The 23,279-nt window shown below is 47.9% G+C and overlaps 1 protein-coding gene, 1 long non-coding RNA gene and 1 pseudogene across 2 annotated transcripts in view; 2 read left to right on the forward strand and 1 right to left on the reverse strand.

Annotated features, from left to right (window-relative positions):
- The first annotated feature begins 3,512 nt into the window (after positions 1–3,512).
- On the forward strand, positions 3,513–12,779 carry LOC143684364 (uncharacterized). The gene is made up of 3 exons (XR_013176011.1): positions 3,513–3,616; positions 8,444–10,536; positions 11,033–12,779. It is a non-coding gene; the product is annotated as an uncharacterized LOC143684364 (long non-coding RNA).
- Positions 12,780–18,149: 5,370 nt separating this feature from the next.
- Positions 18,150–19,718, reverse strand: LOC143683199 (gamma-soluble NSF attachment protein pseudogene; annotated as a pseudogene).
- A 2,448-nt stretch (positions 19,719–22,166) lies between these two features.
- MUC21 (mucin 21, cell surface associated) overlaps positions 22,167–23,279 on the forward strand; it is a 36,594-nt gene continuing 35,481 nt past the window's right edge. Inside the window, exon 1 of the mRNA XM_077159400.1 lies at positions 22,167–22,279. Coding sequence (XP_077015515.1) covers positions 22,167–22,279 — 113 coding nt within the window. The remainder of the gene's footprint in view (positions 22,280–23,279) is intronic.

The raw sequence follows: 23,279 nt of genomic DNA on the forward strand, positions 1-23,279 counted from the left end.
GCTGAGTTTCGAATTTTGACTCTGCTATTTATAGCTGTGTGACCTTGTGCAAGTTGCTGAGCCCCTCTGTATTTCAAAATCCTCATTAACAATAATAATAACAACCAGCTAACATTTACTAGCACTTATGTGCCAGGTGCTATACACATCTTAGTACACATCAACCCTATGGGGAAGGTAATCTTATTTCCCCTCATTTGACAGTCAGATCATTGAGTTCTGGATAACATGAGAATGAAAGCATCCATCTCAAAGGGCTGTTGATGCATTAAATGAACTGATACGAGTTAAAGCACTTAATGGTGCTTGGCACATAGTTACTGCTCACTAAATTAACATAATTCATCGCCATCATTATTGTTATTTTTGCTCAAAGAAGGTTGCTAAAAGCCTGGGTTGCTGAGGGGAAGCAGAAGTCCAGAGGGAGAGCTGAGGGCAGGGCAGCCAGTTCCAAGTCCCTTGGTTAGCCCATCTTATCCATCCTCCATCTCACAGGCCTGCTGGTTCCGGAGGGAGATGAGCATAGGCTGTGGCTCCGTGACCCCTTACTGCTGCCATCCCAGGACCACCAGCCAGCGCTACTCTGCCAAATGAAGGGGTGGGGCCTGGAGAGCCCAATCTTCCCTCCCTGATTTGCTTTCCTTCTTCCTCTCCTAAGTGGACTCATTTCCGGAGTCACCCTTCCCATTCACACTGGCTGGGGGCATTTCCTCCGGGTGGATTCCTGGGGTCCTGAGAGCCCCAGGTCCCCTCAACCAACAACGTAAGGGGAAGTCCATTGCAATTTGCCATGTGGGAGGCTGAGATTCCAATTCCAGTCCTGCCATCAGCTATGTGGTCTCAGGGAAGGTACCTAACTTCTCTGACCCAGTTTTCTTATGCGTAGGGGGATGGACCAGGCTGCCACCCATCATGGAGTCTGGTCTGAGCACCTCCACATGTCAGAGAAGCTCCTTTGCTGAGAACACCTTGCTCGGGCCCCCAAAATACAGGAACCTGGCTCTCTCTTCCTCCCTCCCTCCATAAGGAGTCCCCTCAGGCTGGCTTCCACCCTTCCAAGACCCCCCAATTCTCTCCCTTCGGCACGGGTGATGAACCTGCTCTGCGATGCTCCCTTAAAACATTCTGGGTGGGCCCAATTCTTGCTAAATAAAATCGCAAGCCCCTCCACTTGTCTCTCAGCCCCTGTGCATCTGGCCAAAAGTACATGGACTTTACCATGGACATACCAAAAGTACATGGACCAAGTCTGGTCTCTGCTGCTTACTGAGCACGTCACCTTGGGCAAGTCACTTCTCTGGCCCAAGCCTTGTTCAATCTCTTTTGTAGAAGGAGTGACGTTGCCAACCTCACAGGGTTGCAGCAAGGCGCAGTGCTTAGTTCATTCTTCATGCTTAAAAACTGGTCATTTCTAGGGTTGTTTGATGACTGGCTACAGCCTGTCTGGCCTCCCAGCACCCAGCTCAGACACTACAACCCGATTTACTTTATGGGAGTAACTGGAGCCTCTACCTGCCCCTTCCCCACTCCTGTGGGTATCTCTGCCCCAGGAAGCGGTTTGCAGGTACCTGGGTCCTCTGGAGGGTGTTGAGGCTAAAAGAGAAGGAGGTGATGTCCACTGATCAGTGCTTCTTCTGATGCTGGGACGCTCAACCTCTGCACTAGTGACACATTGAGTCAAGTAAACTTCTCTGTTGTGGGAGATGGTCCTGTAGTTGCAGACTCTTCTGCAGCGTCCCGGGCCTCTACCCACCAGATACCAGGAGCATCCCCCCAAGTTATGACAATCAAAAATTTCCCCAGGCGTTGACAAATGTCCCCTGGGAGGACAAATTAATACACCCCCCCAACCCCACCCACGATCAAGGTCTGGGTCCCTGGGGAAAGGGTGGGGTAGGGGACTAGTGGAAAGGGGGTTTGTTGGTAGCCCCTGAGTCTATATGGAGTGGTGGGAGTGGGAGGCGGCTTGCCTCAGCCTCAGCCTGTTTCCCCATCCCACAGGCTGCATCGCCCGGGAGGCAGGCTGCCCTGTTCTGAGTAGTTAGTCTTGGGCCTGACTACATGGAACCTCATTAATCTCCCATTAATCATATTAATGGGCTTGTTTCCACCCACCCAGCCCTGCCTAGGGCTCAGGGACAGGTCATGCCAAGAGCGAGAGATAACCACATATTCAACCCTTGAGTCCCACTAAAGGCTGCAACTATCCCAAGGCCCGGGCCTCCTGCCCACTATACCCCAGCCCTCTCTGCTCCCTCTGCCTGCCCCACTTCCCCCAGAAAGACCTGAGCTCTCCCTGGCTTCCACTCTATTCAGGCAAGGAAACATTTATTGATTCCCTATGGAGTGCTAAAGACAAATAAACCACCTTCCCTGACCTGGAGAATTTCCCATCGTGTGCAGCCATTCATTCATTCACTCACTCACTAAAAAACACCTACTGTGTGCCAGGGGCTGGGATACCGCTGTGATAAAGGCAGAGACCCTGCTGGTGATGGGTTTACTTTCCATCTGGGGGAGACCCGCAGTGAACAAACAAGTGAGGGAACGAGAGGGGAGGTGACTTGGCACCTGGATGGGCGCTTCCTCTCTCCTTGGAGACCCAGGGGTTCTATTCTCCCCCCAACTCCAGCCCCGGGTGCTGTCACTTGAGAGTCCCGGGTACGAGTTTTGACAATCTCAGCTAATGCTTGCTCTAAGCAGGACTCTAGAGGAAGAGAAGAGGAGGCCTCCTGGGAAATCCTAGATATGCAATATCTGCATTTCTGAACAGGGGTGGAGGGGTATACAAGAAAAGAGATGGCGGCTGGGCTGAGGTGGGAAGTGAGAAAAGGGGTAGAAGGAGAGACCCCTCAGTGGGCCTCTGAACATCCCTGCCGAAGGTCCCGGCCTCAGTCCCATCATGGTGGGCTGTGGGATGTCAGACCCCAGGGTTCTGTGTCTGCCTCATCTCTGTCACTGCCCCCATCTGTCTCCATTGCTGGATGCCTCAGAGCACCGGTCTCTGCAGCAGCTGGCCATGTGAGGGTTTTCCCCCTTCTTTGCTCTTTCACCTAATACTCATGGACAGCTCCACCCAAGGCAAAAAGTGTGACTGTGTGTGAGTAAGGGGTGGGGAGCTGGGCTGACGTGAGAGGTGGGAAAGGGAACAAGAGGAGAATTCCAACCTCAACCTCCTCCCAGAGCCCAGGCATCACCCCCCTTCTCCTGCCTGGCCCCAGTCAGGGCTCAGCTTCTCCAACCCCCAGAACCGTGGGGGCCACCCCACCCAGGCTGGGGCATCGGGAGCCTGCCCCCTCCCAGGCCCCTCTCCCTGCCTCCAGACCCCACCCTCCCGCAGGCACCCAGGTACCTGGGGCTCCTGGGGCAGCAGCTGCGGTTTTCCGTTATCAGGGCACCCCCATGGGGTGGGGCAGCACCATTTGTTCAAGATTCAGTCCTGAGTGGGCCCCAGCCCCCATGACGTCAGACCAAGGCACGTATAAGTCGAGCGGACCCCAGCCCATGGGCCCCAAGCAACCGCCCAGGTTCAACATGGCCCAGCTGGCCCACTGCCTCCGCTCCACCTTTGGCCTCCGATGTTGCCTCTTCTTCCTTCTGGCTTCTTGGGAGGGAGGTAAGACACCCTCAGAGGCGAAGGGGTCACCACTGCCCAGGGGGACACAAGAGAGAGGGAGATTGGTTCTTAGAATTCATGAGGTTGGATGACCAATCATAGCCATGAAGAGCAGATGGGCATGGGGGCAGGAGGGGGGCCACACAAGGTCGTCTAGATTTTTCACTGCTCAAGTTTGCCAGCGTAGGAGATGAAATCCAGCCTCTGCTCTGCTCCCCATGAAGTGACCCATTGGCTTGCAGCCACCCATAGGGGCTTTTCTTAGTTAATATAAAGACACTGCATGGGTTAGTGGCAATACTGGTTGGGCAGGGATGGGGACGTGACATGCCTTGAGCACCTGCTATGTGCAAGTAACTCAAAGGCTCACCATATCGCATCTCATTTCATCCCCTCACCACCCCCTGAGGGGGTTAGTAATACCCCCATTTTACAGGGGAGGAGAGAGAGACTCAGGGAGGTAAAGGGACTCACCCAAAGTCATGCAGCTAGATGGCAGGCAGGATTCCTCGCCCTCACCTCCCACTGTCCTCAGGAGATGGGTCAGTGTTGTCTCCTGAGAACCCTTCTCTCTTTCTGTCCTCTGCTCTGCAGACCTGGGCTGCAGTCCTGACTGTGGGCCATTAAAACTAGCTGAGATTTACTCAGCGCCGACCTCGTGCAGGCTTTGCTCTCACCACTCCATCCATGTTTATTTATTTAATCCTCACAGCAGCTCTATACAGCCTGGGTGATTTTGCACTGCAAGGTGGGTAGACACACCAGGGTTTTGATGAGAAAACAAATGCAGAAAAGTTTAATGAGCAAAGGAGACCCTTCATGTAGTGGAGAGGCTGGAGGGAAGTACCTGAGACTGTTGAGCTGTGCTCCAGTAGCCTTTATTCTTGAAGACAACTGGTACAACTATATAGCTTTTACAATGTGACTGTGATTGTGAAAAAAAAAAGAGAGAGGCCCTACAAGAGAAGGTGAAATTGCCAAATTAGCTGACTTAGTTAAGAAACCATTTCTGTGATGGAACCCAGGGAGTAGAGACGCCAAACACAGGGGCAGTTTGCAGGAGTCTTCACAAGACTGGCGCCCCAAAAATAGATCTGGAGGGATTCGCCACGCATGGGATGGGGTGTTCCATGTGCGGGACTGATGGTTCCAGACCAGCGCTGGGGAAGTCCGAGCCTGGACTGCACAGGCAGGATTTGGGGTGGGGGTGGACTGCAGCTCCATCTGCCCCCTGCTTTTGACGGAGGGTGGCATGAGAGGGGGTGCACCTCTCCTGGGCTCAGCACATATGCTGGGGCCAGAGGAGACCAGCCAGAGTGGATGGCAGGTGGCAGAGGCTGAAAAACCTGACAGTGTGCATTGACAGTCTCAGCGGTGCATTCTGTCTGTCCCCTGACCTGTGCCCCTGCCCACTGAGGGTCTCGGGGGAGAGAGGCACTAGAAGCCCCCCTCAGCCTCCCAGTCCCCCATCTTGCCTGCCTTTTCCTCCCCTTCCAGTCAGGTAGATTGTCCCACCCACTGCCGCTGCTCAGGGAAGAAGAGCCTGTAGGGGACAGACTTTTGGAATTCCATGTAGTTCTGATGTTATAGGATGTGTTTTCATTGCTTGAATCCACCTCCTGTGTCAAAATTTCCTCTCTGCATCCTCTGCGTATATTTCAGTGACCAAGACAGTTCTTTTCAGACCATTATTGTGTATCTCATGATGAGATCTCCTACAGAATAAAGGAGTTACCAATAACACTGGGCTGAAGAGGTGTTCCTCTCATCCCAGGGTTGAGTCACTGATTTGCTTCCTGGCTGGGCACAGAATCCCTCAATCTTCAACTCCAGATTTTTTACACTTGAGGGTCCTGCAATTGTGCAATGCAGATAAGGAGTGCTAAGATCTAGTTACTAACTGTGATCCTGTAGTTAAATGACAACTGGAACCCCAGAGCTGGAGGATTAGAGACCCACATGTGAACCTACACTTTCATTCTTCGGAGCTCAATTTCTTGATACAGCAGAAGTCACTCCTTGGTCTTCCAACTTCTGGAGGTCACAAGCATGCTTTTTTATTTATTTATTTATTTTTTTTACTTACTCTGCATGTATAATGGAAGGTTGTTGGCAAGTCTCCTAAAGAGTTTTTCATCAGTCTTAAAATAGTCATTCACTCATCCATTCCACAAATATTTACAAAGTGGCTGCTACGGCGCTGTTCTAGGCTGGAGACATGGTGCTGAACAAAACAAATTAAAAACCCTACTGTAGCAGAAATTAAACAGTATTAGAAAGTGATAGTGCCATGGCAATAAAACAGGGTGGGGAAAGTAGCCCATCAATGCTGTAAGAGGGGGTCGCTGTTTTGAAGAGGGGGTCAAGGGAGGCTTCAGAGGTGTGTAGAGCAGAAGAGAAGGACAGAAGGGATATTTGGGGCTGCACAGCCGAGGGCTCAGGCTCCCGTTAGGACCAGGAAAGGAACAGGGCAAGATAGGAGACTGTTTTGAAAACTATAACTCCGATTCCACAAACATTTTTAAGAGTAATCTGTGCTCCAGCTCATACTGTGCTGGAAGCTTCCTCTCCCTATTTCCTTTAATCCTCGCACTAAGGTGGAGCAGTTGGCAACATTTGCTATTTATAGTTGAGGACACAGAGATTCAGAGCATTTAAATGATTTGACCAAGGATGCAAAGCTGGTAGGAACAGAGCTTGGACTCCATTTCATCCTCTGATTCTTTAGGCAAGTGTCCTGCTGACTGCTTATTTATTCCCTTAACAAATATTTACTCATCATTTCCCATATATGAAAGGCATCTGGTTATAGCAAAAAGCCTGATCTTGCCATTTACTAAATCTCTCCGGGCCGCCTTCCTCACCTGTAAAACAATACGATCATAACTCTTGCCTTGCAGGTTTGTGACAAAGATTAAATAAGCAAATATGTGAGCAAGATTCTGCAGAAGTCTCACAAATGTCAGTGTTTTTCCTTCTCGAAAGGATTGGGCTGACTTGTAGAGGCTGTCATGTGGTTTTAACCAGCAAAAATTTGGCCCAGGAGCCAGGTAGTTTGGGTTCAAATTCTGACTCAACCTGTTGCTTACTGGGTGTCCTTGGGGAAATTACTTAATCACTCTGAACTTTGTTCCTCATCTGCAAAATGGGGAAAAATAATAGTTTCCACCTTGGCAGGTTGTTGCAAAAAAGTAAGTGAGTTAGTACATGCTCTCCCTCAGACGCCATGCCTGTCTCATAGTAAGCACTCAAGAGAGGCTGGCCTCTGCTATTGCGGTTGGATTGTGCAAGTCACGTTTCCTCCCTGAAACTCAAATTTCTTGGCTGTAGAATAAGGGCATTGGACTGACATTCTCTAAGTCATCTTATGGGGAAGTTGAGTGATCAATCACCGATCAGAAGGAGAATTCCTGTGAGTAGCCAGCAGAGCATTTGGGTGTTCTAGTAAAACAAGATGACTTAAATAAACAGTAGCAATTATTGAAATTGCCACCAAGGGACTTGGAGAATGGAACTGGCTGACCTATCAGTCTTCCTGTCTTTTCCCAACCTCAGTCCCCTTCAAGATGTGGTCTTCTTATTACCCTTTCCTGGTTCTTGTCCCTCCCATATTTCTTTCAAGGACTGAGTTCCCCAGCACCTGAGTCTCCTGGTCAGCAGGGAGGTGTGGATTGTGGTCACCTGAGATTAGTTGTTGGTCCAGGTCCTGGTGACCACCTTGTGCTAACAGAGACTGGCGATCTGTTACGTAACGACAGTAACTCACTCTTTGGTGATCTGCTGACTTTCACTCTCTGGGCCAGATATCAGAGACATCTCTTCTGTCTCCATTTGGTTGTTTTTCTGTGGAATTAAGGCCCATATCTGTCCATTGATAGGGGTGTTCTCCTTCATACCTTGTCCTCAAACACGGTCAATCCCTCCCAAAGCCCATCTGCCTCATTCACCCTTGTCAGGACCAACAAGCAGACATCTTTTCCTTTCAGGAGGGTCAGTTTCATGCACCTCTAGCTGGCTTTAGGAGTGTGAGGACAGGGGAACCAACTGGGAAGAGGCCACAGGAGTTGAGTCATCTCATCCATTCCCCTGCATCTAGAGCAAATGTCATCACCAACGTGAAAGTTTCCTATCTCCTTCCTCTACCTATCCTTCATCCCCTTTCTATCCTTTTCTCACTCACCACCTGTGTCTACCTGAGACTTCCTATGGGAAGTTCTGCCAGAGGTCAGACCTCAGTCTCTGACACTGTTACATTTAGGATGGAGCTGGAAGATTCTGATATTTATTCCCTTTCTTCTGAGTCTTGCCATGGGAAGGGGACTTTGTTCCATAAATACATAAACCCTAAAAGTGCACTTGCTGGGTATAATGCTAGTCAATACCTACTCTCAAAACTTTACAGTTTGATAGGCATGATGGGGCCTGGGAGTTGACAGGCACACAGACAACTGTGATGTCTAGTTGAAGGCAGCAGGCAGGAGTAATTAACAAAGAGCTTGGGGGGGGGCACTGAGATGAATCTAGATCTTATGTGCTTAGAAGGATCTAGAAAAATGCCATGAAACCAGAACTACCTGAGATTAAGTGTTGAAAACTAGAGGTGGGAAGAGGCAAAGAGATATTCTTTCAGAAGGCACAGGCTGAGCAAAGTTCTAGAGGCTGGAAAGTTCCAGGAGAAAGTGGAGGTTAGATATCATAATACTCTAAGGAGATCAGCTGGGAAGAGATATGTAGGGGAAGAAAAGAGGCCCTTAGGGATGGAAGTGGGAAGACAGGCATGGGGAAGAATATGGAGAAAGTATCTTATTTGCCTCTCTTTCTCCACAGGTGCTTCCACGTTACAAGGACTTCAGAAAACTCATGAACTCCCAACATCAGATCCCTTATCCCTCCTCGCTCCAGGCCTTGCTTACAATACTCCCCCTGAGCACAATGTTCTTGATTCTGAACACAACCTTCCAGACCTCCCCAAATCTACAGAAATCCATAAGTCAAAACAGCACTGCAACACCACACGCCATCTGAAGCCTATTCATAACTCAAAAGACACCCCTAAACCAGCAGACCACAAAAGCTCTATGACTCATCATGAAGCTCCTTCCTCACCTGAGCAAATCCACAGGAATGAGGGAGAAGACCCAAATATCCGGAATGAACGTGCTATCAATCCTGCTGACTCCATTAAGAGACATGAAGGGTCTTCTGATGCAAAAGATCCAACCCCATCACCCAGAACCAAAACAACTTGTCGCAAGCCCACCAGAAACAATACTACAGTCACAAAACACCCAGTCCATAGTACAAGACATTTTGAAAACACCAACACTGCTTTAGACAATAAAAGTAACACTTCACAGAAGACCACAATACGTCCCCACAATTCAGCCAATTCAGAGAGCTACGGTAAAGCCACATCTTCCTCAGAAATAGCGAAAGAAATCCTTTCTAAAACGACAACAGCCCAAAAAAGTATCACATCAGCCAATGAGACGACCACAAGAGCTCCAAAACAGTCTTCAGAACACCCAGAAAAGGCCACAACAGCCAGTAAAAAGATCACACCAGACCCAGAGAAGTTTACTGGGCACCCAAAAAAGACTACCTTGGTCAGTGAGAGAACCACAAGAGTTCCAAAACTGTCTACAGAACATGTAGAAAAGAAAACAGCCAATGAGAAGAGCACAAAACCTCCAGCAAAGCCTACAGAACACTCAGAAAAGACCACATCGGCTCATGAGAAGATCACACCAGCCCGAGCAAAGTCTACAAATCACCCGGAAAAGATTACATCAGCTAATGAGAAAAACACAAGAGATTCAAAATTGTCTACAAAACACACAGAAAAGATATCGGCCAATGGGAAGATTACAAGAGCTCCAGCAAAGACTACAGAACGCTCAGAAAAGACCACATCGGCTCATGAGAAGATCACACCAGCCCAAGCAAAGTCTACAAAACACTCGGGAAAGATTACATCAGCTAATGAGAAAAACACAAGAGATTCAAAATTGTCTACAAAACACGCAGAGAAGACATCAACCAATGGGAAGATTACAAGAGCTCCAGCAAAGCCTACAGAACGCTCAGAAAAGACCACATCGGCTCATGAGAAGATCACACCAGCCCGAGCAAAGTCTACAAAACACCCGGGAAAGATTACATCAGCTAATGAGAAAAACACAAGAGATTCAAAATTGTCTACAAAACACACAGAAAAGATATCGGCCAATGGGAAGATTACAAGAGCTCCAGCAAAGCCTACAGAACGCTCAGAAAAGACCACATCGGCTCATGAGAAGATCACACCAGCCCGAGCAAAGTCTACAAAACACTCGGGAAAGATTACATCAGCTAATGAGAAAAACACAAGAGATTCAAAATTGTCTACAAAACATGCAGAAAAGACATCAACCAATGAGAAGATTATAAGAGTTCCAGCAAAGCCTACAGAACATTCAAGAAAGACCACATCGGTTGATGAGAAGATCACATCAGCCCGAGCAAAATCTACAGGACACCCAAGAAAGACCAAACTGGCCACTGAGACCATAAGAGCCCCAGTAAAGTTCACAGAAAACCCAAAGAAGGCCATGACAGCCACAGAGACTACAAGACCTCCAGCCAAGGCCACAAAAGACAAATCAGTTACTACTACCTGTTCTCCTCCACATAAAACTAAGACTACTAACCAGGTGGCTTTTGGTTCTTTTACACATACCACACCCAGCACGGAACTGAGTTCCACCACATCAGAAGCCTCAGGCAACAAGAGCCATCCATTACAGAATAAAGGTGGCTCAAAAGATAATCTCCATGCTGGAGGGACAGGGGGTAATGACTCATTCCCTGATTGGGCCATAGTCATTGTGGTCCTGGTGGCTGTGATACTTCTCCTGGTGTTCCTTGGTCTGATCTTCTCGGTAAGGGAAGGGACATACCAGAAAAAATGAACCAGTGGGTTAAGGAGTTGAGGAAAGGTGATGGGTCAAAGCTAGAAGGAATAATAAGTCTAGGAAGAGAGACATGATGGGAGGTTGGTAGTACTAGATGGGTAGTGGTGGTGAAAACTATGGGAAAGACAATAGATGAATGGAATGTGAAAAATGGAATTGGGGAGAATTGGAATTGGGGCTGAAAAGAAAGGTGTGTCGTAGAGGAAATTGGGGAATTGAAGACAGAGTCTGGAGTGTACAAATAGGGGACATAAGGATAAGGAGACTATAAAAGAGCAAAGAATTGGAGACAAAGTCTGGGACCGAGTATATTAGATCTGAAGCTGGAATAAGCATCAAGGTTTATATGAAATTTTGGAAAAGGTAGGAGCAAAGAACAAAATCAATCAGCCTGAGAGGAGTACTGAGAAAAGCAAATGGTACGGCAGATGATGCTCATTTTTTTTTCTCCTCCCAATCGCAGGTCTCCTACATGACTCGAAAACACCGTCCACCGACCCAAAACAATGAAGAACGTGATCCAGAGGATGATGGTGGTCCTAATTCCTACCCAGTCTACCTGATGGAGCAGCAGAATCTGGGCAATGGCCAGATCCTTTCCCCACGATGATCTCTTGGAAGTCACTTACCCCCAGCTCTTCCATGACTCACCCCTTTCCTGTACAGGGAATTAGACCCACAATTCCTATTTCCTGGACTCCAGGAAGGGTAGATAGTACTGACAGTTAACAGCATTAACCCTCCATCTGCTGTGTTCTTATTGAAACTGGTTGGTGATGAGACGATAATGAAGAAGAATGTGTTTGGGGGATAGAGAACAAAAAGTGAATACAAGCAAGTATTCCCTATAGATGGCGGTTTGAGAATAAAAAGGTGTTTGATGGACATATGGGGTGGGAATCAACACAGGACACAGTCCTGGGAGTGGCGTGACTCAGCGAAGCTTAGGGTTCTTGGAAGGCAATGTTTTGGAACTGACTTGGAAATTGGGGCTATGGAAGGTGGGGAGACTGAGGACCAAGCCCCAGAGTTTCAGACTCATCCATATTATTTCCATCCACTGTTACTTACACTGTTATGTACAAAAAGGTTTGTGTCTGAGTTTCTAAGGCCCTTGCCTCCCTTTAAGAAAAAATGAAAAATAGCATCTAGAAGAAAAGAGCATTTACTTCCTTTTCTATCCTCTCACTGCCCCACAGAATGGAAATTCCAAAGAAGATCATAAATATCATAAATACCCAGATGGTTCCTCCCTCTTCCTCCCCAAACCCTTAGTTTTTCCAAATGTCTTCACTACGCATTCTGTTGGGTTGAACTGCTGGGTTGCCATGGGCATGCAGGGAGGGGATTTTTGTTTCGTCTGCAGTTCCACCTACTGATCCCCATTCCCATACCTTCCCTGATGATGCTCTCCGCTCAGCATTTTTTTCCAGGCTCTTCCACCAAAAGCTGGACCTGACTTTCTCTTGTAGAATTTATCCTACCTGAATTTACCCTTGCAGAATTTATCTCTACTTTCCCTAATTTTGCCCTCTTTCCCAACAACACCTCCACTCAAGATGTTCCCCATTCTAGACATTTCATTTTTGTGTTTTCTGGATTTACTCTCCAACTTTATCACAGCATTTTAACCTATTGTTGATTGAGCAAAGGGGGAAGGGGAGAGTCAACAGATGACAGATGGTGGCAGGAGATGTATCTGCTTCCTTCTAACTACTGGTCTTTTTATAATAAAATGTGAAATACTTATAATGTAAGGACATCATAGTTATTGGACTATCAGGATGGAGGAAGTTCTGACTGGTTTTCCTGGCTCTGGCCATGACCTTGTGGATGACCCTGAGCAGGAGAGGATAGAGGACAAGAGTAGAGTTCTTTGGGGGTTGAGAAAGGAGAGGTTGAATTCCTATTGCTTCTTATATGGTTTCCTTCTGGATTTAGAGAAGAGCCAGCTGCAGCTCATATGGAGCTCACATGCATGGTGACAAAAGGAGGGGGAAAACATGTCAATTAATAAGCAAATACTTTAAAGGACCCTTTATGCACTGTTGAGGGTATAAGATAAGTTTCCACCTGAGACATGAACACAGGAAAATTAAAATTGAAAAATTCAACAAGGGGGCTCAGTGGCAGAGTTCTCACCTGCCATGCTGGAGACCTGGGTTCGATTCCTGGAGCTTGCCCATGCCAATATATATATATATATTTCATTGCACTTTTTTTTTCAATAAAGTTGTTTAAAAAATTAAAAATTCAATAAGACTTATCATGGGCAGCGCTATCCAGAATAAGCCAACACCCCAATTAATTAAATTTAATATTTGTGAGCATCTATAATGTTCCATAGTTAATGTTAGGACCATGCCCAAGTGCCAGCCCCAGCTTTAGTCTCAACAGAGCCACACCAATCAGCCCCCTAGCCTTGGCTCTCACCCTCACTGGGGGAGGACAGCATCATCACTGGCAAGAAAAGACACTTTTGCTGGTTGCAGGCCTTCCATCCAGAACCAAATCCCAGGGCCACAGGCCACCTCTTTGTTACTTTTGACATCGTCACTTGGGGGAAATAGCAAGCCTCTCAGGGATAGGGGATATCACTGGATATATCTGGCACTGGCTGGGAGGTCCCTCAGGCCCTCTTAGGGTCTCTCTTAATCTCCCATCAGGATTGAAAGTGGTGGCTAAGAGCTTGGGTCTCAGAAAGAAGGGGTGTCAGGTGTGAGAGGGACAGTAGGGCTTTTAGAGAGAATTGTGAGGCAGGGAGGGTGGCCTGGGTTCTGGAAGAGGGCTGGGGAACCCAAGGAAAAGAAGGAGGATGCGTGGTTTCTGGTCTTCTGGTGACTCAGCTGTCGGGCTGGGGGCAGTTACTCCCCCTGGGAGGAAAGCAGAGACCCAACGCCCCTAACCACTGAATTTCCCGGCCCTGGACCCTAATTAAACAAACAAACAAAAAACGCTTCCGCCCCTAGGTCCTAAACATCCAACTGGACCAACCCCTCCTCTGCCGTGGTACCCAAACGGAGCTCTGGGTGTGTGTCTGTGTGTGTGAAAGAATGTGTGTTTGAGAGGCTGGGGGAGGTTCTTCATCTCCCCAGCGACGGGTGGGGTGGGCTATGGGCCCTGGGGTGCTGCGGGCGATTGTGTCCTTTCCCTTTTCTCTCCCTTCTCTCGGCCCTGCTAGTTAGCACACTGAAGACCAGGGAAAAACCCCTCCACAAGCCCTGGGCAGGGCCGTCATTGGGAAAGTTATAGGAGTGGGAAGGGAGTGTGCAGGCGGTCCAGTGGTGGAAGGCTCACGCCCGGGCTGGAGTCCCGGACCACGCACACACACCAACACCACCACCACCCCCAAAAAAAGTGGGAAGGGAGGGAACTCCCTCCTCATAGGCCCCTCGCCCTGACCTCGGGATGTGGGGGGTGGGGAGTCATTGCCCAAGACCCGGAGGGCTGGGGTGGGGGGAGGTGTGAAGGCCCGGCGCCCGCACTGCACTGCGGTGGGTTCACTGAAGGCCGCTGGCCCTGGGGGGAAGGGGACTGGAGCAGTGTGTGTGTGTGGGGGGGGGCTCTGGGTTCCCCCCACAGCCTGTGATCCTCCCTCCTTCCCTCCAGGCTCTGCTTTGCCCGCAGCTCCAAGCCTCACTCGAAGCCGACACCCCCCACCCCCAGCCCCTCCGGGGGTCCGGAACAGAACCCCCTCCCCACCTCCACCCCCCACACCCGCAGTTCCTGGTCCCGAGCCCAAGTGTCTCTGTCCTGGTTCCCGGGGGTGTGAGAGGCCCCGGCTTCCAGCCCTCAGCGCCCGTGGAGAGGCCCGGGCTCGGCATCAGCGTCCGCTGCACGGTGCTCTCACGTGCATCGTCCCCTTCAATCAACGGGGAGTTCTTGCTTATTAGGCCTCTTTTACAGACACGAAAACCGAGGTCTTGCTCCAACCCACATGGCTCGGTCGGGATGGTTAGTGATTTATTTCCTCTAAACCTGCGTTTGACTTGGTTCCTTGTGGGCCCACAGCATGACCTGGGTGCTGGGATGGCCTGTGAACCACCTAAGGAGCAAAGTGTCATTTGTGCAGGAGTGTGGCCAGCCCCTCCTTCCACAGTCCAGATCTGCCCTGTCAGTGCCTCCCACTTCCAGAGGCCTGTTCTTTCTGGAACCTTCTGAGACCCAATTAGCCGGCCCTGCGGTTCCAGGTTCTCCATCTTCCCCTCGCAGTGCCAGTCCCATCTTTCAGCTCACTGGGCCAGTGGTCACTGCCTGATTGCCCAGGGAAAAGACCCACCACTTTGGGGTGCAGTCACCTTCATTCCTCTCCCCCACCCCCAATCTCCTACGAGGGCTTCTGTCCCCAGAAATGACATCCCCAGAGAAAACAGGTTTCTACTGACCTCTGATGACCCAGGGTGCATCTCCTCTCTTCTGACAGCTTTGATCCCCTTAATCTTTCTTCCTTCCTTCTCTTCCCCCCACAAACTGCCAGGAAAACTCAGAAATTCCCCCCAGAGGTTACAGCCTCCCCTGCCCAGTGGCAGCTATAAATACCACAGCCAGAGCCAGGTGAGAAAAGGAGTTAAATGCAATAGGTTGTGGTAGCAATTTGTGGCACCAAGGAGCACAGCCGACTAGCCCCTGGCGCTGCGCCTGCCCGATTTGTGTTACTCTTCACAGAACCCTGCCCTGACAAGCTCTTCATTATTCTTGTAACTTGGCATCCCATTGAGATACCAGTCATCAACCGCCCTCTGCAGACCATCTCTGCTCTAGAATCTAGACATTCTAGACAACTTCTCATGTGGATTATATCAAGATGAGGAGAGGAAAACTACCTCCTGCCTCTTGATGCTGCTTCTCTTTGGACTCCTGGAAACTGGTAAGTGAATTATCCATTGAGCAGACAGAAGGACTTGGAAGCCACAGAAAATTTGAAGAAGATAGAGATCTCCTGGTTCAGGCACTCTGCCTGCATAGTCTCCTATTTCTGAAAGCAAAGATGATGAATTTCTTTTTTGCCTTATTTCTGTGAAAGTCAGCACTGAGCCGAGCCCCTTACCACCATTCTGAATCCACCTTTATTCCCTCCCTCCAACCCCAGCTATAAACATAAACAAAAGAGCAACTATGTTTTATTTCCCTTGGAATCCTGGAGTGTAGTAGCTGCTTAATAAATATTTTGTATTTAACTCAAACATCCTACTTTCAGTATCATCCTTAATTCCAAGTTAAAGCTAGTCTCCAAGTCTAAAGCCAATACAAACAGAAATATTCCTTCCAGAAATGTCACCTAAATTTAAATCTTTGGTCAGTGCTCCTGATCCCTGGTAGAAACACACCTGGAAGGTGACCACAAGACCCCAGGGTTATGGGGGCTGGGAGTGAAACAAGCCTGAGGAGCAGTAAAATCTGGGTTCCTGGGTTCCTAGCCTTTTCAGCTGACTTTTCTTGCTTATCCCTCAGAATTTCAATCTTCTCTCCCTAATTACTAAAACCCATGTCAGACAACTTATATAGTCCCTTTACTTCTACTGTAGGATGAAATGCCATAAATTGGGAGTGGGAAGGGTAGGTGAGGAATCAACAGGGCAAACCTAAGTTGAATGGACAGGGGGACTTTTTATGGTCTGTTATTTCATTCCACACTGCTTATTGTGTCCTCCCTCTGCTCTATCCCAGTGACTCTCTCCTGGGAACTGCCATGCACATCCCATTGTTTTCCAAATCCCTCCCTCTCTATAAGCCTGTTCATTTTGAACAGCGTCAACTCCTATCACTGCAGATGACTTCCAGACTCATCTCTAGCCTGTCCTTGCCCCCGAAATCCAGTTCTACACTTGCGTTTTTTATAATAACTTTGGAGCTTAGATATCACATCATATTGAACTTGGCATTCATTTGTTATTCAGCAAACATATTTTGAGCATCTACAGTGTGCTAGGCATCGAGACACATCAGTGAACAAAGCAGGGACAGCTTCTGTCTTTAGGGAGCTTACAGTCTACTGAGAAAGGCAGATACACACAAAGAATAACATGAAAAAAGATGTATACGTGTACAAAAATACCCACAGGTTCTACCCTCATCTTCCTGCTATCAGGTCTATAAAGTTAGCCTCATCTGCATCCATTCTCTCCTTCTCTTCTTCCTCCAGGTCTTGGAGAACTGCCCTACCACCCATCCCACCTCTCCTGTCTTCTCAATGGGTTCCTCTTCCCACATTTTTTACTCCTCCCTCTCCAGGGTCCTTCCCATCAGCATCCAAACAAGTTCTAGAACAAGGAGCAGCTGGGAGAAATTATTTTAAAAATGCAGATGCCCAGGTACCTCGGCCCCACCTTTCAGGGCTCATGGGTCAGTAAATTTGGGGTGAGGGCTAGGATCTATATTTTAACAAGCTCCCCAGGTAATCCTGATGCCCACGGTCCAAGAACCACATTCTGGAAAACACTGTTCTTTGAGCATCATCTTAACAACTCCCACCCCTCATCTTTTACAGTGCTGCCCTCCCAACTCCCCTTCATCACCAAGCTTCCTGAAATAATTCCCTGTGAACACTATCTCCATTTCCTCATTTCCCACTGACTGTGTGTGTTTTCAGATTTTTTTTTTTTTGCATGGGGAAGCATAGTATCTGCATCCACATATTTAAATATCATGCCCACATTGTATTGCTCTTCATAGATTCTTTTTTTTTTTGTATGCTGTATGGTGGAGGTCACATTGCATTATTTTTCCATGTGAGTATCCTCTTTTTGCAGCACCATTTATTGAATTCTTTGTTTGTTTTTGTTTGTTTTGTGGGGAACTGCATGGACCAGTAATCGAACCCGGATCTCCCACATGGCAGGCAAGAATTTCACCACTGAACTATCCTTGCACTCCCTTCATACATTCTTTTTTAAGACCTTAAATGCATTTTTATTGGACTAAATAATATTGTAATGCTCAAAATAACTTTCTGTCCCCCAATTTTGCCTCTGAAAAGATTTAATAACTTAAATATATTTAGTGTCATAGGGAATAAATTTCCTTTTCAAAATAAAACATTTAAAAATATGAATTATTTTTTGTTAGCAAATATCACCTTTAGCAGCAGTTATTGAATAAAATGAAAAGAAAATTCTCTAACAGTAAATCACAAGAGCCCTTGAGAGAATATCCGTGCCTGTTGTCCTTTAATTAGAATGCAGTTTAACTAGAATTTAGCTCACAAATTTAAAAAATGATCTGTACTAAAACATGATAATGTGCTTTCCATTAACTCTTGCTAGTATCTTATAAAAGGTTTTACCATGGAAAGAAAAAATGCTTTACAGTTAATGGAAACAGGGTAATTTGGGGGAAATTGTAACGAGAAATTACAGCCTTTCTTAGCATTCAAAATCATGACTGCGATGTTACATGGAATACTCTTAAGTAAGTTCCAAGTCCATGAAATGGCATGTCAGAATGTTTCCTTTTCTTTTTTGCAAAGCAAGTTACTAGCACTGTCCTCCAGAATATTCATCTTTCTTTTCGTCTGACATCAGTGGTGTTGCTGATGATTTCTTCCTGATTCCTCTTCCTGGAGCAGCCATACTTAGTCCAAATCATTGTCTCTTGAAAAGTGAAGAGTTGCAGACCTCTGGCCCTTGATTTTGGTCTCACTGCTCGTATCCCTTACTTCCTTGAACCCTGAGTGCCGAAGCTCTCCCTGACACATCTTTCCACAGTCACTGTGGTCATTTCTTTGCAGGTGAACTAAGACCCGAGCAACTGTTTTGTTATTACAAGTTGGAGAATTGTTACGTTCCTTATAGATATATTTATTTTTTCTTTCTGGGTTGAGAGAGCTGCCTCATGAAGCCTGTGTCCGAAACTCACCGTCTTGAGGCTTTTCTGAGCAAGTGAACTGCCTGTCACAAGCATTCCTCATCTTCAAACACGTTAGCTGTCTATTGATAAAACCATACAGACTTTTCTGGGCCTCTATTTTCTATAAAAATAGAACAGCTCATTCCAATGCCATGGCTGCTGTGTCAGGGAAGCCGTTTTCCAGATACATCATGTTGGTTGTGATGAATTGATTTGTATATCTGAGCAAAAGACCTGCTCTTCACCTGTGTTTCTGTGGGTGTGGACCCATCTGTGAATAGAATTCTTTGAAAATGTATGATCAGTTAAGGTGTGGACTCATTTGTGCATAGGATCTTCTAAGATCCTATTTAGGTGTGGCTGCACTGAACCAGGCCTTAATCCACATGACTGGAGACCTTCTAAAGAGCCAGAACAGAAAGGCAGCTGAAACCGGAACAGAAAGCCAGGAGAGGAGACCAAAGGCATGATGGCCCTGTGACAGCAGGCAGAGGTACAAGCCAAGGAACCCAAAAGATTGTAGCAAGCCAGCACCAGAATGCTTCAGACTTTGTTGACCCCTTGATTTGAGAATTCTGGGCCCTGCTGATGTGGTGAACTGCAGACGCTAGTGTTTTCAGGGCTGACTGAGGACACAGGGCTTAGGAACACCGCGCCCTGCTAATGTGGTAAACTGCTGAAGCAAATGCTCTTAAGGACGCGGACTCAACAACCCGAAGAGACCTGAATAGAGAGCATTCTGATAAGAAATAAGCAGTTCCTGGGACAAGGAGCTGGGAACCAAACTTTGTAGCTTTGCAGGCATGACAGATGTTCAAAAATAATCTTGCTTTGATTACACTCCCTAAAGCAGTTCCCATGTAAGAACACAATATGTATGTGGACATCAGTTTATTCGGGGCTCTTGCACCTGATGAGCTTGAGTCCCCTGACCCCACTGAACTAACTTCTTGTGTCTGTCATTTCTTAATCCTGTGCAGTGCCCCTTGTTCTCTCCTGTTCTCTAGGGAAATCCTGGCATGAAACCATGAGCCAGTAAATTCTTGTTGCCAACCCGTTGTGTTGTACTTGTCATAGAAGCCTGACAAACTAAGATCCAGGCTTTCTCAATCAGTAGAATAGCCTCTGGTAGTTTCTGCATCTCCTTCAACATCATGCCAGCTTGTTCATAAGTTCTGCTTTTCCATATTCATAAGTGGTACCATGATAATTTAGGCTTCCATTTTTAGAAACGTTTTCAGGTACTTCTCTTCTTTGGCATTGATCTCCAGCCCCTTGTTTATCTTTTGAGCTGCCTCTTCCATAGCCCTGCCCTTGTTGTGGAAGGCGAGGGTGCCTCTTCCTTTCAGTCCCCAAAACAGCCCCCGCCAGTTATTCATAGACTTTTCATTTCAGACATGATCTCTCTTTCTTGCACAGCAGGCTCTAAGACCACCATGATCTCTACCCCAGTCTCTGAGTCCACTGCTGCCTCCACTGCAGTCTCTGAAATCACCACGTCCTCCACAGTGAAGCCTGTGTCCACCACAGGCTCTAAGAACCCAACAGCTTCTGAGTCCACCTTTGCCTCCACTGAAGCCTCTGAGACCCTTTGGACCTTCACCACAACCTCTGAAACCACCACAGTCTCTGAGACCACCACAGTCTTGACCACAGCATCTCCGCCTACCGGGGCCTCCACTGTGAACTCTGAGATCACCATAGGCTCTGAAACAGCCATCACCACAGTTTCTCAGGATCAGGTCAGCATGTCCTCCACTGCAGCCTCTGTACCGACTGTGTCCTCCACAATAATATCTGACATTGAGACCACTACAGTTTCCTCCACAGATTCTGAAACTACTACAGTCTCCACTAAATCCTCTGTGACCTCCACAGCCACCACAGCATCTGTGCCCATTATAGCATCCTCCACAACTTCTGAAGAAATCACAGGATCTGAAACCACCATAGCTTCTGCTACAGCTTCAAGGACCACTTCAGATTCTGTGTCCATAATTGGCTCCACAAAAGGCTCTGAGACCAACACAGGCTCAACTATAGCTTCTGAGCTTACCTCATTCTCCACCATAGTGCCTGTACCCACCACAGGTATCACCACAGGCTCTGGGACCACCATGCTCTCCACTATAACTCCTGTCACTAACACAACCACTACTACAGGCACGTTGGGGTCCACCCCAGCCTCCACCACAAGCTCAGAGGTGACCACAGCTGCCACCACAGCCTGTGAAAATCCGACAGTCTCTTCAAACCCTCTGTGACAACTGCAGGGTCTGTGCCCTCCACAGCTATCCCAGTGTCTGCAGAGATTACCACAGCATCTGTGCCCATCACAGCCTTCTCCACAGCCTCTGAAACCACCATAGTCTCTGAGATCATCACAGCTTCCTCCATAGCCTCAAAGAACACTGCAGAGCCTGTGTCCACAGTGGGCTCCATCACAGGCTCTGGGACCACCTTGCTCTCCAGCACAGACTCTGAGACCAACACAGCCTCTGAGATAATGTCTGTGACTACAATGTCAGTCACCACAGGCATGGTGGTGCCCACTCCAGTCACCTCCACAGTCTCAGAGATATTTAAGTCTCCTGTAGCCTTGGAGACCAGTACAGTATCCACTGAAACCACTGTGACCGCAGAGTCTGTGCCCTCCACAGCCACTATGGTGCCCGCTGAGACCACCACAGCATCTGTATCCTCCACAACTCCCACCACAGGCTCTGAGAGCAGCACATTCCCCACCACAATGTTTGTGCCAGCCATCATCTCTAACACAGTCTCTGAGACCACTTTGCTCTCTGCTCCAGCATCTGTGCCCATCACCACTTGCACCACAGTATCTGAGAGCACCATGCCCTACAAGATAACATCTGTGCCCACTACATTCTTCACTACAGTCTCTGAAACTACCACAGACTCTGAGGCCCTCATAGCTTCCTCCACAACCTTAGAGAACACAGCAAAGTCTTTTCCCACCTTGGGCTCTGCCATATCCTCTGAGATCATTAGGTCCTAGACTACAGTGTTTCTACCTTTGATAGTCCCTACTCCAGCCTCTGAGACTGCTGCATCCTCCACTATAAAGTCTGGGCCAACCATAGCTTCCTCTACAGCCTCTAAGAATACAACAGTTTCTGAGACCACCACATCTGCTACCATAGCCTCTGAGGCCACTGTAGTCTTCACTAACATCCCTGTCACAATTGCAGTCTTTGTCCTCTATGGCCAGTCTCACGTCTGTTGAGACCACCACAGCATCTGCTGCCACAGCTTCCACCACAGTCTTTGAGACCATCATGACCTTTTCAACATCTCTGCACACCGCAGTGTCCAGTACAGCCTCTGGGAGCACCATATCCTCCATGATTACATCTGTACCCACCAAATTGTCCATCACAGCCTCTGACAACATCACAGTACCAATGACTATTTCTGTGCCCATATGGGCCTCCACTATTGCTCCTGAGACTCCTTTGTTCTCCACCACAACATCTTTGCCCACCATATCATTCACCACAGCTTCTGATACCACCATGTCCTCCACCAAAATGTGTGTGCCCACTACAGTTTCCATCATAGCCTCTGAAACTACCACAGACTCCACCATGGCCTCTGAGGCCACTGCTGGCTCTGAGACCTCTAGAACGCCCACCACAGCATCTGAGAACATCACTGCTTCCGAGATAGTGTCTGTGCCTATTACAGTCTCTGCCACTGCCTCTGCAAGCACTGCAGAGTCTTTGTCCACCATGGCCTCCACCACAACCTCTCAGACTGCCACAACCTCCCTGACCGCCATAGCCTCCACTACAAGATGTAAGACCAGCAAGACCTCTAACACAGTCTCTGAGATCACATCAGAGTCTGTTAACACCTTGGCTTCCACCACAGGCTCCAAGACCACAATGTCATCCACAATAGCACCGATAACCACTGTTGCCTCCCCTACAACCTCTGAGACTATCAGTTCTTCTGTGCTTTCTGCAGCTTCAACATCAGCCTCTCAGTGCACTACGAATGGGTCCATGCTTTCTGTGCCCACTACAAACAGCTCCACAGTTTCTGAGACCCTGGCTGTCTCCACCACAGCCTCCAAGAGCACCACAGTGTCCATTTCGACATCCATACCCAGTGTATTTTCCTCCACAACTTCTGAATACACTGAAGCTTCCACCTCACCTTCTGGATCCAAGCACCTAGGGTCACCACAGACTTTGCTTTGCCTTCATCACTCATCTTGGTTTCCACTGCATTCTCCACCAGTGTCTCTGGACTCTTCACAGTCTCTGCCACCACCATTGTGGCCACTGACATTTCCACTCAATTCATCACCAACACCAACATACCAGGTACTAACTACCATTTCTCTAAGCACACACCTGCATTTTAACTCCAGTGACTACCACATTTTCATCTATTTCTCTCATCTTGTCTCTAGTCCTTGGACAAATCAGCACACCAATTAAATATAATTCTGTTTCCTCTTCTTGGATCCTACTTATTCCTACTCTGGCCTCTTCTCATTTTGTTTAGTGCCCACCAATTCCATTTCAATCAGAAACACCTTTTTCAAATATCCTATCATCACAAGTTAATTACAGTCTACCACCCATGCTTACACCAAAGCCACCTCAACTCTATTTGTCAAATACTCTCACTATGGTGCCAAATGCAAACAGCTCTTGTCAGCCTCCCACCTGTAATACTGCCACTTCATAACATTCACTATATTGACCCATGGTCAGGGAGCTGCCAAATTATTCCTTGTGGGCCAAATCTGGCCCTTTATCTATTTTTGTAAATAACGTTTCATTGGAACACCAACAACGCCCATTACTTTACATATTGTTTAGAGCTGGTTT

This window comes from Tamandua tetradactyla, chromosome 5, assembly GCF_023851605.1.
Source record: "Tamandua tetradactyla isolate mTamTet1 chromosome 5, mTamTet1.pri, whole genome shotgun sequence".
Lineage (NCBI taxonomy): Eukaryota > Metazoa > Chordata > Mammalia > Pilosa > Myrmecophagidae > Tamandua > Tamandua tetradactyla.